The sequence below is a fragment of the Danio rerio genome, chromosome 4 (assembly GCF_049306965.1).
Source record: "Danio rerio strain Tuebingen ecotype United States chromosome 4, GRCz12tu, whole genome shotgun sequence".
Lineage (NCBI taxonomy): Eukaryota > Metazoa > Chordata > Actinopteri > Cypriniformes > Danionidae > Danio > Danio rerio.
The window spans coordinates 69,648,478-69,666,820 of NC_133179.1; the positions used below are offsets into that span (position 1 = coordinate 69,648,478).

The following is an 18,343-nucleotide window of genomic DNA, read 5'->3' on the forward strand; positions in this document are numbered from 1 at the left end:
AATATAGGAGTTGAAAATGAGGAAGACAAAGAGCAGAAGCAGGAGACAAAGTAATGATGACAAAGAAAGAGCAGAGTTTATTGAAAATCACAGTTCTGTATGTTTTAATGCTCAGACATCGTCTGATCAGGACAAATCTAACAAGAGTTATTACAGGGTTTCTGCAGATTTCATAGTGTCAAATTTAAAACTTTTCATTAAAGTAATACATTTTTAAGAGTATTCAATATAAGACTATCACAATATTAAAAACACGCATACACATAAAGAGAAAATGCACAAAAAACACACAAAATTAGTGGTAAAATAAATTTATTCAAACTGAACAGTAATTAAGAAAGTTTAAAATGCATCATTGAACAACAGAAAAAAAAAAACTAACAAACATCTTAAAACAACAGGGGCGGTCAAAAGAAAGCCACCGTAAGGTCAGACAGATAAACAGAGGTAGGAAGTTTCCAGAACTACATGTCATTAATATTGTCAAGATTTTTTAACAAATTATTTTTTATATATTTTTTTTTATATTGGAAGATTTTATGAATCAATCTTTGAAGCATTGTACAATTTACATCAGTGTAAAACCTAGGAATGGTGGAAAAACATTGTGTACCTGGGTCTCCACTTTTGCCATGACCTCCTTTGGCTTTAACAAACTCCTTTTGACTACAACAACTTTCCTCCTTTCCCACTGCTGTTGCAATCTCTAGCAAAGAATTATTGTTAATCTGGTTATCCCTGTGATCACGCATGGACAAATCATGAAGATGTCTGTAGAGTCGTCCCTGTTCCAGAAAAAAACCTTTTCAAAATGTTTCATATTCAACCCAAACACGGCGCCACGCAAACTGTTAGAGGTCTGGCTGCAGACTCGGTGCAGATGCAATCTGAGGTGCATGCAATGCAGTGACGTCACACAATCACAATCAAAGTGACGTCACAAGCACCATTGAGTCTGACATTGCATCTCTGAGATATGCACTCTCAGCCTGCACCATAAAGGCTGCATCCAGATACTATTGGAACTGTTCGCTCGAGTCTAAAAAACTGATTGAGTTCCGTCAGCCGAAATCATGTCGCACGCACCCAAAGCGGACCTTTGTGCTGCTCGCAGAGTTCAGTAACAGAAAGCTGATTGGCTCTTGCATGTTGGTCTCATTTGTAGTGGTAATACAGCAAATTACACTTAGACTAGTGAAATAAAGAAGTACAACACCACAAAAACCAAGCAACAACAACAAAAAAAGAATTTAAATGAGCATTAGACGTAGCGTTACATGAACATCAGAAAAATAAGACCCGTGCAAAAATATTTAAGACCTAAAACAGAATATTTAAGACGATTTAAGGCCTAAAATTTCGATTTTTAAACTTTAGACTTTTCAAGACCCCGCAGAAACCCTGTATTAAGCCACAAGCAACAGCAATGGGAAGTTACTGGCATTAAAACGGAGACATTCTCTTATCTCTCACTCATTAAAGTGGTTTAATTTAATTCCACACGATCATAAACGTATAACGATAAGGAAAATGAAATATCAGGAAAAACAAAGCAACAATTCTACAAACAACAACAGTAGAGGTAAAAACAAAATGAATGACAAATAATCAAATCTATAAACTAACTAAACCAGGGGTGCCCAATCCTGTCCCTGGAGATCTACCTTCCTGCAGAGTTTCGCTCCAACCCTGATCAAAGGCTGCGTCCGAGACCGCCTACTACTCAGCAGGTACTGCATTTGAATGTAAACGTACTACTCGGCTGTTAGAAAAGTGCGTTCTATACAGTATGAATGTGAGCAGTATGAATGGAATTCGGACGTACTACATCCGCCATTTTGTCATGGTCACGTGCAGGGCCAGAGTGGGACTCCTTTTCAGCCCTGGAGTTTCAAGCCTCAGACCGGCCCACCTCAGTTCACGACTGACTATATTAAAATAAGGACAATTTACAAGTCAGTTTCTAATTACACTATCACGTCTTTTTTTTTGACAAAACAGCTGCTTTAGAACTTCAAATGTTCAACAACCCTAACAGTATTATGTCTTAACAATAAAAATTAAGAAAAAAAATAAAAATACTCAGACCAAACCCGGGTCCGCAGTGTCGTAACCTAACGTGCTAACCACTAGTCCACAACAGCTGTGCTGAAAAAGGTGGCTCGTCGGACTTATATCATCATTAACCAGGCTGCGAGAAAATTGATAAAAAGAGCAGAGCTGCGGTAAAATAATGACTGTGGTCAAGTAAAAAAAAAAAAAAAATTTAAAAAGTGTGACTGCTGAGAGCAACAGATTCTGGAGCTAGGGACACCGGCCCTCGCGGCCAAAAAACGGACCGGCCCACCGGGAATTCTCCCGGTCCTCCCGATTAGCCAATCCGGGCCTGGTCACGTGACCTACCCGTGTCAGTTGCGTCGCTTCACTCCCACTCATGGATTCTCTCGCGGGGCATCATGGGATAGCGCAGCGTGCATGGGATGCTTACTGCAGAATCTCGCTGGAAGTAGTAAGCCATCCGGGTACTTCTCGCATACTGATTTTAGAATTCTATGAATTTGGACATACTACTCGGCTCGCATACTGATTTTAGCGTACTGTATAATATGGAAGTACGCAGTTTTGGATACAGCTTAAACCAAGGAGGAAGTGAAGGAGCACATGACAGGTGTGTTTGATCAGGGTTGGAGCTGAACTCTGCAGGAAAGGAGATCTCCAGGAACAGGACTGGGTACCATCGAACTAAATGATTAAATACTTTTCTTGATGCAACGCACGCGTTTGACAGCTCTGATAAACATAATATATGATTACCAATAAGCTATTATTCATATCAATCAGTTCTATCAAATGTATTCAATTAAAAACAGATATTCAATCTCCACTTGTTCAAAATGCAGTTGAACCTAAACAACAAACTCTGCCATGAAACTGCATCCTGCAATGATTTCTCCGTCTTGATTTCTCACTATATCCTCGTTCACCATTCAGTACACAAGTCCACTAAAAGTAGTGACTGAAATTAGCGAGAGAATTGGAGCACTAAACTCGCTAACTACGTGGCTTTAAGTTAGGAATGTCCAAACTCGGTCCTGGAGGGCCGGTGTCCTGCATAGTTTACCTGCCTGGACGTTTCTAGTATACCTAGAGAGAGCTTGATTAGCTGGTTCAGGTGTGTTGAATTGGGGCTGAAACTAAAATATGCAGGACACCGGCCCTCCAGGACCGAGTTTGGACACCCCTGACTTAAGTAAATAATATTGTATTAAGAAACTGGGAATGCCGTCTTGTGGTCAGATGCGGGAATTCCTTTTAGGCACAAACTCTCGCAGTGCATTATGGGAGTTTCTAGCTGTTGCCTGTACATGGGTTGTAAACTCGTTATTGCAATGCGTTGAGGGATTGATCGAGTGCACCTCAGAACATTCACTATGGTTTCGGACAGCACTAGAAATAGTGCACTATTTAGGGGTATTGGGTGCTTGTTTTAAACACAGCCCATGTCTTTACTGGCATTTCAGTGGAGTAAATCATAAAGGGCGCAGCAGCAGCATTGGATGTTTGTTGCTAGATTAATCGGCAAGAAATGCTGAAATGCTCACTTGGGCAAATCTTGAGGATTGCTATTGTGGCCAGACTTGCAGGCTTGCTTGGCCATGTGTAATTTGCGAGTCCTTTCAGTGAACCTCTTTCCAGACTGATGACATGTAATCTCTTCTGTGTGAATCTTCATGTGCAGGTTGAGGTAATTTTTACAAATAAATCTCCTTCCGCACTCATCACATGCGAACGGTTTCTTTCCAGTGAAATGAGTTCTCATGTGTCGTATTTGGGTGTCTTTACAAATAAAGCTTTTACCACACTGCGTGCAAGTGTAAGGTCTCTCTCCAGTGTGCGTTCTCATGTGAATATGAAAGTCCTTTTTCTGGGCGAAACCCTTTCCGCATTGTGCGCAGGTGTAAGGTCTCTCTCCGGTGTGAACTCTCATGTGGACTTTAAGGGCTGGTAATTGGGCGAAACTCTTTCCACACGGTCGGCAGGTATACGGCTTATTTCCAGTGTGAACGTTCATGTGAGATTTAAGTTTAGATGACGCAATGAATCTCTTTCCACAATGCTGGCAGTGAAAAGGCTTCTCTCCAGTGTGAACTCTCATGTGCGCTGTAAGGGTTTCCTTTTGACCAAAACTCTTTCCACACTCTGTGCATGAGTAAGGTCTCTCTCCGGTGTGAACTCTCATGTGTTTTTCAAAACTTGATTCACTAATGCACCTCCTTCCACACTGATCGCATATTAAAGATTTCTCTGCGTGATTCTTCATGTGCTGGTCAAAGTTTTCTTTGAGTTTAAAACTGCTTCCACACTGATCACATATGAAATATTTATCTTTAGCGTGAATCCTCTTGTGCCGGTTAAGGTGATCTCTACATACATATCTCTTTTCACACTGATCACATGGAAACGGTTTCTCTCCAGTGTGACGGATAATGTGAGCCCTAAGGGAAGACTTCTGAGAAAAACTCTTGCCACACTGTTGGCAGGTGTACGGCCTCTCTCCAGTGTGAACACGAAAGTGTACTTGAAGACTACCCATTCGGCTGAATCTTTTTCCACAATGCTGACAGGCAAAGGGCTTTTCCCCAGTGTGAATTCTCATGTGCATTTCAAGTTTTTGCTTTCCACTGAAACTCATTACACACTCAGTACATGAGTAAGGCTTCTCTCCGGTGTGAATTCTCATGTGGATTTCAAAATCTGATTTTGTAGTGAAAATCTTTCCACAACGATCACACGTGGAAAGCTTCTCTCCAGTGTGAATTCTCATGTGAACTTTAAGGCATTGTTTTCGACTAAAACGTTTTTCACACTGATGACAGGGGAAAGGTTTGGTTTTCTCGGCTTCTTCACATGAAGTGTTGTTTGCCACTAAAGATGGTTCATCAATCATTAAATCTTGGTGTTTCCCATACTGATCTTTCTCTTCAGTTTCATTCAGTTCCTGAGTCTCTTCTGAAAGTACCACCAGCCCTAAAGTGAAAAAACACCAGTTAACACTAGTTTAAAGGCACAAAACAGCAGACATGAAAACCAACACAGAACATCTCAACCAGGGGTCACCAATCTCGTTCCTGGAGGTCCGGTGCCCTGCAAGGTTTAGCTCCAACTTGCCTCAACACACCTGCCAGGGTGTTTCAAGTATACCTAGTAAGACCTTGATTAGCTTGTTCAGGTGTGTGTGATTAGGGTTGGAGCTAAAATCTGCAGGAACAGGTTTGGTGATCTCTGATCTAAACCATTGAGTGCTACAGGGCTTAGCATTAGGTCCTCTACTCGTTTCTTTGTAAATATTTTCACTAAAAAGTCATAATTTTTAAGTCATGTAAGGTTTCTGCGCTTCGAGTTTGCTGGCTCATCTTACTACCTTACAATACAACACAGCAGTTATACTCCTACAGAAAGCCAGAAATGGCGTCAACTAAGGTATAAAGATCCCCATTAGTTAAGGCAAAGATTGACAATTCCAAATAGGTATGCAGATGATGGGTCAGATCAAGTCTTGATTGGGGAGGGAGCCAGGAGTCACAGGCTAGATGGTGAGATTTGTCATTTTCCACAGCATTGATACTAGGCTATAACCTGCAATAGGTCTTGTATGAGCTTAATTGTTTGAAACATGGTTTTGGTGCAGGCATGGACAGGTATAATATTCTGACGGTATGATAACCTTGGATAAAAATATGATTTCACGGTAAAAGGTATTGAGATAACTGCTCTGAAATTCGTTCTTATTTTAAGTCTGGGTAAAAAAACTACTTTTGGGACAAGCTAAATTATCTAATTTCAAAGCAAAAACAAGATTATTTTTCTTACACCGTTGGCAGATTATTTTTCTTAAGGAAAAACTCACTTTTGGGATTATTTCTGAAAACCATATATGATTTACTTCCCTAGAAAATGCTTCTTGATTTAGGAATTTTGAGATATTTGGACTAGAAACTAGACACAATCTAAGAAATGTCCTGCAGTGTAGTGACAAGGCAAAGTTGAGAATCCCTAAAATTTTGCTTAAAGGACATTAAAAACTACCTGAAAAGTGAACTTGAATCTTTACTCCTTTGGTGTAAATCACTGTAATAGACTGAGCGTGACAACTGGAGTGAAGATCCGAACGCAAACCAAAGCAGGCAAGGATCATAATAAGAGCAAACAACATCAGGGGTAATCCACAAAGAGTATTCAAATAAAAGGCAACGGTTGAAGAAGGCTGCAAACAATGGACAATTCAAAAGACTGTCTCTTTTGGACAGTCTAGAATGGAGGTGCAGTAAAGGCAGAACAGGGGGAGTGGATGGAGTGCAGATCTTGGTGCGACAAGCAGATCGTAAACCTTGATGGGTCAGGATGCTCTGGTTCAGGAGGCATTGGATGGAAAAACAGCTCTAGTGCTGGCAACCACTCTTGGAGCTCAGGTGGTGCTATTGATGCAGGTGTAGATCTGGCGTTGGCCGCTTTCGAATCCCAGGCAGCGGCATTGACGGCTCTGGAAAAGACGTCTCTGATGATGATGAAAGCTCAGGTGGTGGTGGCCATTCCTGCAAATCAGGAACAGAAACCATGACAGGAAAAGACTTGGGACAGGAAGCCATAGCCATCTGGTGAGCTGGCTGCAACCGTTATGAGAGCTGGTAAGACTAGAGGCAGCCTGATCTTGTGGAATGAAGAACAGGCGGCGACCATCCTATGTGCTGGTGGACTAGTGGCACCTCCTGTTCCAAGTGTCTTCCTGTCATGGATCCGGTCAAACTTGCCGTGACCATATTGTGCTTTGATGGACTGGTGGCGGCCATTTTCTGGGTTAGCGGATTCAATGAGGATCAGGGCAAAGTTTAAAAAGTCACCAAGACGGACCATCAAGGACTATAAAAGAATGAGGGTGGTCCTTAATGGTTAAATCAGTCCACGATCTAATTTTCAATGAGTACAGTCAGAAAGATCTGTGAGGCAAGCAAGCAAAACTCAGAAAATAAAAGTCTTGGAAGGGACTGGTAAAGATAATTCATGTGGTCCTCAAGGGCACACTCATGTTGACTGAGCCAGATGAGCCAAACTTATGGATCTACTTTACGTCTCCTGTAGTAGACTGAGCATGACAACAGGAGTGAGGATCTAAATGCGGCATTTGTTGTAGAATAGTCAAACATCATGTCAGGAGCAAACAACATCAAGGGTAATCCAATAACAGGAAAAGGTCGAGGCAGCAACTCAATGCAAAAGACTGTCCAAGTCTCTGTGCATAAACAGACCACCAGATTGTCAGATGTATCAATGCGATGTACTTGATGTGACTTTTGGACAAGAATATGCTGTACTTTAGGAATGTATGAAATCGAGAGCCTATTTACAAGGTGTGTGATGTTTAGACTACCGAGAGCTATAGAAGTTTAAAATATAATGGTGTGAATGAGAAATTCGTATTCTTTAACGACATGCTGATATAATGAGCGAGTTTCCTCAAAGTTGCTGCTTGAGAACTTATGCAACAATATGGTAATAGGCTTTCTAGAAACAACCATGCAGGTGTGTTGAGGCAAGTTGGGAGATAAAATCTGCAGGACACCAACCCTGCAGGACCGAGTTTGGACACCCCTGATCTAGTGGAATCAGACACAACGCTGAACAAACCTATGCAGACAGAAGACGCAAATCCACGTCTATTTTGACGTGTACTTCATGCACGAATGAAGCGAATTTGACGTGCAAATGAAGTGAGTAAACTCAAAATGGTCACGCGTCTGTTGACACGTGAATAACGCAATTTATTTGCGCATGCTGTGTCTGGTGTGAACAAAACATTAGAGACTCATTGCTAGTTATCGAATACGCTTGATTGCAGTTGTTGCTACAAAGGGTAGCCCAGTTATAGGGTGTACAAAGCAAACACTTTCACACAGGACTACGTAGTTTAGTATTTTTCCTCCATAATAAAACATTTTCGTTATAATGTGTGTAACTTACCTTTATTCATTTACTGTATGATTTGTTTATGGGTAAAACAAAGACCATGCAGGTCAGGTAGTTTAAACGGTAGGCTACAAATAATGAATTGGTCATTAATTAATTAATTATTCATAATCGAAAATCAAATCGAATCGTGCCTTTAGAATCGAAAATGTAATCGAATCGAGGATTTGGAGGATCGTTGACACCCTTATATTGTAGGGTAGAAAAGAACCACATTGAATGTAAATATGACACAGTATTTTATGTCACAATTACAGTGTTTGTATAGGTAATCCTGTTTACCACAGTTGAAAAATTAGCTGTATGTTTTATAGTTACACATTTACATGTATGCATTGTGCACAATCATTAAACAGTGCACATATCGAAAATATCTAAAGAGAAGTCTTCCATTCCATGTAAAAAATCCTACACTTTTTCTTCTGTTTAGACTAAACCTGCTTTACTAAATATTAAATACGGAGATGAAAACGAATAGACTATAGATACGAGAAGTGACGAAATAGTTTCAGAGTGCTGTGATGAAATGCTGGCTAAGCATGTAAATGTAAACAGAGCAGAACGCAGAGCTAAACGTGTTATAACGTAAATGTAAAGAAGAAATATAAAGGAGTTTGCGTGCTGCTTAGTGATGGGAAGTTCGGATTATTTTACTGACTCGGATCTTTGAGTCTCGTTCATCAAGATGAACGAATCTTTTTTCGAGTCATTTCGTTCATTTGGTTTAATTTGCCAAAATATTATTGAAATGTTACGAATTACTTCCAAACACATCTACAACTATCCCAAAAGGTCGATCACATGACAAATAAGTCATAAATAGCATACTATAAGAAGGAGAAAATAATAATTCAATGTTTACCTGCTCTTTTGTCTATGAAGGTATTGCTGTCTCTTTGCTCAGCTCACCTCTTCATGTCTTCAAATGTCAGGGGTTCATTCACGTTACACTGACAGTCACATATAATCTTAATCAATGCACAGTCTAAGCTGATAGGAGCCATGATCGTTTGTTCATCACGTGAGAGAATGACTCAAACCCGAGGACTTGAGAGATGAACGGTTCAATTCTTTTTCCGGCTCTAAACACGTATGATTGACTCGTGATGAATGAGTGACTCAGACCCGATAGAGGACTTGAGAGGTGAGCGGATCAATACTTTTTCCGGCTCTAAATGCATATGACTGGCTTCTGCCAATGTGATGAAGACTTGAAATTAACGATACTACCTGCACAAATGTGCGCACGCGCGGATGAACGAATCACTCCCTGAGAGGACTCGTAGTTCCTGAGTCATATTGAAGATTCGTTCAAAATGAACAAATCGTTCATGAAAGACCAATCACTAGTGCTGCTGCCTTGGAGTGGCCTTAAACCACATCGATATGACTGATATTGGATAATACTGCATAGAGTTGGGGAATCATAACGATATATCTCCAGAACCCGATATATCGCCCAACCCTAGCGCAAATATCCGCTAAATGTAAAATCCAACACTGCACACATCGTCGCCAAAGAAGCTCGCCTTTACTAAGTTGAAACTAAAACTGCGGCTCATAACAAAGAGCGGTACTGCGCTGGTGGTCATCGCAAGAGTCCTGCTCTGCCCCGCTTATATATTGGGTCAGCTGACTCGCCTGCTTTTTGACACAAACCAACACCAAAACATTTAAAGAGTGGTAGAAGTGAGACTTTGCTTCCTTTCTTTTGTCCGTTCTTTCTTGAGATGTATATTATTTTGCTATTTAGTTACTGATGACTGCTTTTAGCATTGAATTGACTGATTTATTATAGACTTTCGTTTGTTTTGTAGCTGAAATATTATTTATTATATTAAATTGACATGCACATAAAAATAATAGTGCAAAATAAATATTTCTAACTACAATTACAACCCATTTAAGCACATTCGAGTCAGCATGATGATGAGAAATGTAAAACATCGTTGGTATTATTGTCGTCATCGTTATCATTAATATTTACAATTAATATTTAGAATTATTGCACAGATTTCAATAAGTCATCTCAGCATTAGTTAAGATAGTGGTTTCTGGTTTTTGTCGGTCCAAATTAATGTTGTTTTCAAATACAACAAATCCCTTAATATTCAATTAGCAGTGGTGCTCATTCAGTTTTACTGGGTGCTCCAAAATTTTTTCTGGTGCTCCCAAATATTTAAAGTTGGGAGCAACGGTGCAACCAAGTAAAAAAATTAATTGCGAGCCCTGCTAATTTTTTTTTAAAGTTTGCGACAAAATATTTCAAAATTCTCATTTAACATGCTTTCAACGAAGAGTTTGGGCTTGGGAGAGCCCATTTGTCCTGCGGGGACGTTTGCAGCTGGTTATGTGATGGACGGGTGGGAGAAGTGGCGTGTCCTGTGCCTGGCTGCTCTGTCTCTGGAGGATATTCAAGATGTCTACCTATTCGGAACTTTGATAACAGGGTTTCTGCTGATGGGCTTATGGGGTATCGAAGATTGATAAAAGCGGTCAGTGCTGCTCAAAACCCCACCAGGCCGGCCGGCTTGATTGAAATGCATATGGGTAGAGCCGCAAATGCTCAGACTATGGTCTTAAACCCAAAACTGGACAACATAAGGGTAAAATTAGCACCTTTGCAACAAGATTTGGCCAGACCTGGAGACCAGTGAGGGACATTAAATATCTGTGAAATTGTCAGATAATGACCTAAAGTTGAAGTATTTTCCTGCTGTTTCGGCTCCCTGTTTTCTTTTCTCCAGCCAGACTGTCTCGGCTGGAGAAAAACAACTTTTTCCGGATAAGGAGCGCTCTGAAATTCCTGCTCCCTGTCAAGGACACGTGTTGGACTCTACACACACACACATACGCAACTACAGATAGACAATCACCACCTAGCCGCTCATCCAACGCCTGTGTGTGCTTTCACCCACTTGAGGAGGTAGGCGGGTCTGCGACCAGCACCTCCATGGATGCAGGACCAGATGGCTGCCCGCCCTCATCAGACTACATCCACACCCCCTGTTCCCATCCCCTGTGGCAATGTAGTGCTTAATTGCAGGGGCTCTTGTTCTGTCTCCCTGGTCCCACGTTGCTCTAACTCAAGGGCAAGGTGTGAGGGAGTTTTTTTTTTTTTTTTGCCTCCATTTCCTGACATGTATCTTGTTTCCTTTCCTAAATGTTACCTCCTGTGACCTGTCCTCCCCTGAAAATTGTGATGTCTGCAGGCCCGGATTGGCTAATCGGGAGAACCGGGAGAATTCCCGGTGGGCCGGTCCGTTTTTTGGCCGCGAGGGCCGGTGTCCCTAGCTGCTTGCACTCTCAGCAGTCGCACTTTTTTCATTTATTTGTTTATTTGACCATAACCTCACTCTTTTTAATCATTATTTTGCCGCAGCGCCGCTCTTTTTATTTATTTTCTCGCAGCCCCGTGAGCAAAATGCAGCCCCATTCCACCCCAAACAGCGGCACCTTAGTGAATATTAATTAATATTAATGAATATTACACCTGCTCAATGAAAATCAGATGATTCACTGCATTAATAAATCTTAACTTTTAATCTTAACATAACTTGATCAGAAATCAAAAATGGGGAGAAAAAGAGTAGGGTAAAAAAAGAGTAGACATCCATAGGAGCAGATAACAGTGCAGCGCTTAACAGCGCTATCGTGGACTAGAGATTAGCACGTTACTAGGGATGTAACGGTATTAGAATTTCACGGTACGGTAATACCTCGGTATGAATGTCACGGTACGGTATTTATTGAATCATTTACAGGAAAAACAAAACTTATGAAAATACTCCAAAAAAGTGCCAAAAGTGTCAATGACATACAAATTAGCCATCTATCTGTAAGCTTTGAAACAGGAACTTCAATTTTAATAACAAAAAAATATTAAACCATGTAAAAAAAATAAAGTTTCAATTTAGTATTGTTGAAAACTCATCACATTCAACATTTAATCACTCACTCACTTGGATAGAGATGGGTTTAAAGGAAAATTATCATATAAATATAATCTGGTAAAAGCTGGTATCTCTGGGTATTTACAATGTCCCCTGCAACAGAAAAAAACCCTCTCCTTTGGGACTGAGGTTTCTGGGACAGAGAGATATGACTTGGCCCAGGTTGACAGCAGTGGGTAACGTTGTGCATTGTCTTTCCCCCACTTAAGAGGACAAACCATGAGTGAGATAGAGATCTCATGTCTGCATCAATCTGAACAGTGTGCTGTGTTTCTGCAGTCCCCATGACTGATTATTAGTCGTATTCCCCAACTTGCAGGCACGTGCACACACAGGGCTCAACCTGTGCAGTGCACATGCCCTTTTTAGTATTGGATAGAAAGTGCCCTTCCAAAATGATCAAAAGTGCCCCCGCGACGCGACACACGCTCCGTCCCGCCCTTCAGTAGGCGCGCGACAACAACGCTCTTGAGTATGCGCGCTCAACCCCCCACTCTGCTTTAAGCAGGTCGCACACCAGAAGCGCCGCTCGGCGCCGCGACACGGCGCGCACATGACAGTTTAAAGTATCACACACCAGACGCGCACATTCGAAGGATATTTAACATGAAACTAATCAGATGGCGCTCTGTGGCGCGGCTGAAAAATGAACTGCGTCCTGAGCCGTCGCCGGGCGCCGCCGACTTGCGGTGCCGGTGTGTGTATCCTGATAGAAACCTATGTTTAGAATTGTAAAATAGATGGCGCTGCGTGGCGCTGCGCGCCGCCGAGCGGCGCTTCTGGTGTGCGACCTGCTTTACAGTACGCGCGCGACAACACTGCTATTCAGTACGCCCGCGGCGACAACACCCGCTTTAGGTTTCGATCATCTCCAGCTCTTTTTCATCCCCGCTACTAGAAGCACACTCCATTTCCGCATTACTGGATCTGTAGTGACAACAGACAGCAAAGGATTATGGCCACGCCTGGGCTGATGGGAAATGTAGTTTCAGCGACCTCCCGTTCGCGTCATTCGCCTGAGCAAATTTTCTCAGAAGACCTATAGTTTTACCGAGTCATGCGACTACGGTAATATCGAAAAAAATTAATATTGCGGTATGACAGTATTTACAATACCGTTACATCCCTACACGTTACGCAATGACGCAGCTTACCCGAGTTCGAACCTCACCAGAGAAAAATAGGTTTTTTTTTTCAGTGTTAAGACATAAAATACTGTTTGGGTTACTTATGTAGGAATACATTTTTTTGTGTGTGTGTGTGTGACGACTGTTACAAAGGACTGGATATCTATAAAGAATTAATGTTCTCATATTTATGAAAAACATTTGAAGTTCTAAAGCAGCTGTGTCCTTGACAAAGACGTGATAGTGTAATTAGAAACTGAATTGGAAATGACGTTAGTTTAATATAGTCAGTCGTCGACTGAGGTGGGCCGGTCTAAGGCTTGAAACTCCAGAGCTAAAAAGGAGTCCCACTCCGGCCCTGGATGTCTGTGTACGGTTGGGGGGTTCAATTTTACTATACGATAGTGTATGTGACAAATAAAAGCCTGATTTGATTTGATTTGTTGTTGTTTTTTTTACAATAAAACCAAAATCAAGTGTAGTAGTGCAACAGGATTATGTTTGTTTGATATTTTTTGTAAACCGACAATGCTGTGTGTTTAAACCGTTATTTAAATCTTTCTTTAAATGACTTGTTTGTAAAGACATTCTTTAAATACAGTAAAAACACAGTCAACCGTTTGGTAGAGGGGCAGTGAAAGGGTTACACTGCATGTTTATTGGTGTTATCTTTCACAAATGTTTAACTCTGATTGATGGTCTTAAACATTATAGTGTGTCAAATGTGCAATAAAAAACAATAAGGGCGAACACTTTTTCACACCACTGTGTATAAACACACACACACAAATATATATATATATATATATATATATATATATATATATATATATATATATATATATATATATATATATATTTAGTATGCTTCAAAACCACCAGCATTTACTCTGCATTACTATAGTATTAATTTGATATATTGTGAAACATGTATGTGTTTATTTTATGACTCAAAACTAGGCCCACACGGAATCTGCGCGCGCAGAATTCCGCAGATTTCTGCAGATTTTTAGCCCATTATTAATTTTGTTTTTTAACTTGAGTAAATGTGTAAATCTGAATTTATACAGTTTTTATTCAGTAATTTATTACTTTTTATTTAATATATTAAGGGTTTAGTTATGATACTCCGCTGGATACTCCCAAAATAATTCAGCAGAAATCTGCAGATTTTTACCAAAATTCTCTGCAGAAATAGCAAAAAACGTCTGCAGATTCCGTCTGGCCCTGCTCTAGGGTTGTAACAATATACCGGTATGACGGTTTACCACGATTTGAACGTGCACGATTATCATACCATGAACAATTGCATATCAACGGTTTTAACCCTTAAAGACCGAGACAGCCGCCCGCGGCTAAAAATAAGTATTGCTCTTAAATGTTTAATAACTTTTGATCCGCTGATCAGATTCATACAATTCAAAGATTGGTATAAAGCGTATAAAGAGAATCTCAGCGTTCCAGTGCTGTATCACATAACATTCGCGGACTTTCAGAGGCTCCGGAATCAGTGCGGTTACGTCATCAAAATTTGACAACGCTGATTTGACAAAGAAACGCTCGTCACTGTGTCTCCGGACAAACCAGACATGATCCATTGATGCATTGTCCCTCCTCCATGCCCAGATTGGTTCAAACTCGCTATATCACAACCAATAAGCATAGGTTTCACTTTTGTTTGTGGACCAACACTGAGCTTTTTGAACAACACGGAATGAGAGATAGGCATACATTTCTGCGCGGCTAAATAAAACGCAAAAAAAAAAGTTTTGCATGAAATAATTCTCATACTAAGTACTTTTGCATGCACAGCAGCACAGAAACATGACAAAACAGTGACACAGCAAAGACGAACTGCTGCTCTTGCTGTTTTCAAAAGACGCAAATGAAGGTGCAGCTGTTTGTCTGCATTGCAGACAACCATATCCAAATCCATATCCACAGACAACCATATCCATGCTGGCACATAAAACCTAAGGATGTTCCATATTGAATCTAGTTTCGTTATGTAACTATTTATAGTATAGTAAATATTTATATCTATTTTTTTACTGAGGATTTGCACCATGTTTATTTGGACTTTGACACATTATTTATTATTTTTTTATTTGTTCATTGTACAAGTGGACACATTCTCTCACCTCAGCGGTCAAGATTAAGTCCTGAAAATCTCAACATGCTTACATTTCTTCATCACAACCTAGACTGAACAAAACAACGCTTTAAATACATGTTTACAGCCATAAACTTGGTATTGCACTTTTGGTCTCCCATTTATCCTGCTTATAAGGAAGGACAGTTTAAGTTTATTTTTGTCCAATCTTAAAAGACCTTGCTTGTTTATTCCTTCTAATTTAATTTATTAAAATGGGAGATTTTTCAGTTTATTTTTATAAAGGACTTCTATAGTTCTATTAAAATGGTTCTTTCAAAAGTTTGTTGAAATAAAACCTTTGTTCAGTCAGAAAACGTGTTCTTATTCTTTTCAGGGTCTTTGCTATGAGAATTACTATTTAATACCGTATACCGCGAAACCGTCAAACCGTGGTATTGTTTTAGACGATTATCATACCGTAAAAAATTCATACCGTTACAACCCTACCCTGCTCATATCCTAATTAAATAATTCTACACTAGTTTACTACAACATGCGTTAAGTGTGGCTTTCTCATGTAACAGACAGGAAACGCAAATCTATAATGATTTTAGTATCAGTCTAAATTTGACGCGAGGCATTTAATACTTCCTCCAACAAAGGCCATCATTACAGTATTTTTATAACGGAGACTAGAAGAGAGATAAATAACATGTTTATAGACGAACATGCATGATATTTATTCTCAGTCATGTTCAATCCTACACACAGAAGCAGTTTGAGGACAAAAACCTGACAAATGTCTGAAATAAAACATCCGAACAGTGTTTTTAGCTGTTTTTCAGACTGGAGAATAATTAGAAATCATTAAATACTGTGACATCGTGCAAATTATAAGCCGGATCTTCTCAAATTCACCTGAAGGCAGTGTTAGTGTAGTGTTTGTCTGATCATGCGAGTCACTTTATGTCAAATAAAACTCATCTAGATGCTTATATGAGATTTCTCTAAAATATGATTGAGAGCTGCACACTTGATTGAGGATTAAATGACTCTGAGTTCAGCTTTGAGAAATAAAAACTAACCCGTTTGTTCCTCAGGATCTTCATGTTTCAGTGTGAACACTTCTGTGATCCTCAGACCTTCACTCTCCTCTTTAAGAGACGCCATCCTTTTAACAGTAGATGATAATGAAGAGCAGATCTCAGTCGCTTCTCCAGGAGTTTCCCTCTACGTTTAGACACTTTACTCTGTTTAAGAGGAGAAAAAACAACATAAATAAACAATAAAAATGAATGTGTTGACCAGTGTAGTTATTAATATTGCACATTTATGAACACAGAGTTTGTAAAGCTAGCTTGTGTGCATTTACACTGTTTTGACTGGATGTCAGAGGTAATATTAATCACAATATAACATGTTTAAAAGTTCCTCGGGTCACACGCAAAATATCACAGTTAATACAGTCAACTGTAGATTATAGAAAGAGACTACAATATAAGAGTCACATGTGTTCTCCATGTTAAAGCTTGAACACTGCTGGAGGCAGAAATCGTCTCCAGGTAATATTTTACATCTTTACAACTAAATAAGAAACCAGTTTTAGAGACAGAAAAGCGTTTGTGTGTCAACAATGTTGCTGGCAAAACAAACAGAGTTATTAGAGGATATTTATTTACTTCAATAGCGCAATAAAACTGATCATTTTGACTGAAATGAGTTCTAAAAACTGTTTTTATCATGTTTGTTTACTGACAGATTTACGTCATGAGACGCGCCGTTTCTGCAACTCGCGTTCGCTTTAAACTAATTACGTTTTTTTAATTAGATAAACTATCACACCATTACATTTATTAGTTTGGCATTACTTGTAAAATAAACTATAATTTGATTTAAACGAGGCTGCAGCGTTTAAGACACAAACCTTTTCGTTGAACAGCAAAACACAGAAGCGCGACGCAGGCTTGTGACGTCACAGCATAGTATCAAAATAAAAGTCTAACGTAGGACTGAGCGATTTGGGAAAAAAATCACCTCAACATTCTCCAATAGTGCACACACACACACACACACTTTATATTGTAAACTGTACATATCCAGTGTATCAGTAATTTATATCTATTGTGTGTGAGTGTGTGTTTCTGACTAAAAGACAGCTCTTTGTATCATTATGAGTAAAATTTTAAGACCCTAAGATTCAATCAATCCCATAAAGTTTAGTGAGAGACAGGGGCGTTGCTAGACATAAAGCTCCACTAGGGCACAGCTCCCCCTAAAAAAAAAAAAAAGAAAATTTATATATATATATATATATATATATATATATATATATATATATATATATATATATATATATAACATTTCTTAAATTATTTATTTGATAAAATATATATTTCTAAACAAATAACAGTATTATTGTGACTATACAATTATTATTGTAAACAAAAACATGAATTATTCCTTATTGTTACTGGAAAACAATCTAAAGACACAGCTGGGGTGATGCTATTAAAATTAAAAATATATATTTTGCATGAATATTAATTTTATTAGAATGCAATTCTTTAGACATTTCTATAAAATACAAGAAAGATGTTTTATAGAATTAACTGTTGCTTGTTGTCTTAGACCTGACTTATGGCCGAGAATTAGGTTTAATAAGTCTTACCTCCCTGACTCATCATGCCTCCTTTTTTGCATCATGCATGGAACCATGCTTAGTCTAAACAAGATCGCTATCATATTATTTAAACTTTAAACGTACAGTTGTATGTAGAGAATTATTTTGGAATTACGACTCTTAAAAAAAATACACTTTGAATATGAAGTAAATCGCATCTCAAAGCATTTACAATGGCACTGGGGATTTTTACTGGGGCACGTGCCCCAGTAAATGGGGTCTAGTGACTCCCCTGCTAAGGGGAGTGGGGTAACACAATAAAAGGTTTACGTTTATATCTTATTCAAGAAGAAAGTTTGTAGGAAGAAGAAAGTTCGACTGAGGTAATGTTTGTTTTATATTCACACATTCATTCGTTTTAGAGCAGTAAGAACTTGCGATGCACTACTTTGAATGTTTGGTCTTATATAGCACGTAAATACGACTGCAAAACAACTTTAGGACTATTTAATTGATTGAACAATGT

The 18,343-nt window shown here is 39.3% G+C and overlaps 1 protein-coding gene across 5 annotated transcripts; it reads right to left on the minus strand.

Annotated features, from left to right (window-relative positions):
- Nucleotides 1-51: 51 nt before the first annotated feature.
- On the minus strand, nucleotides 52-17,152 carry LOC101884860 (uncharacterized). 5 transcript variants are annotated; one of them, XR_012402541.1, is made up of 4 exons: nucleotides 17,122-17,152; nucleotides 16,283-16,447; nucleotides 3,227-5,028; nucleotides 52-3,092 (listed from the first exon to the last, which is right to left on the minus strand). XR_012402541.1 is itself a non-coding variant. In XM_017355822.4 (3 exons), exons 2-3 carry the CDS (start codon nucleotides 16,365-16,367, stop codon nucleotides 3,599-3,601), a joined length of 1,515 nt encoding a protein of 504 aa, XP_017211311.2. In that variant the 5' UTR covers nucleotides 16,368-16,447; nucleotides 17,122-17,152; the 3' UTR covers nucleotides 2,518-3,598. The 5 variants fall into 5 exon arrangements, 2 of the variants coding, with proteins under 2 accessions (XP_017211311.2, XP_073804543.1); XR_012402542.1 differs by having other exon boundaries at nucleotides 2,518-3,092; nucleotides 3,247-5,028; XR_012402543.1 differs by having other exon boundaries at nucleotides 2,518-3,092; nucleotides 16,283-16,440; nucleotides 16,954-17,152.
- Between the last annotated feature and the right edge of the window lie 1,191 nt (nucleotides 17,153-18,343).

Bases quoted from the DNA above. Each gene is read 5' to 3' on its own strand.
- LOC101884860 (XM_017355822.4), bottom strand. From the start codon at position 16,367: ATGGCGTCTCTTAAAGAGGAGAGTGAAGGTCTGAGGATCACAGAAGTG. The intron at 5,029-16,282 runs GTTAGTTTTTAT...TTTTCACTTTAG, and splicing joins AGATCCTGAGGAACAAACGG to GGCTGGTGGTACTTTCAGAA.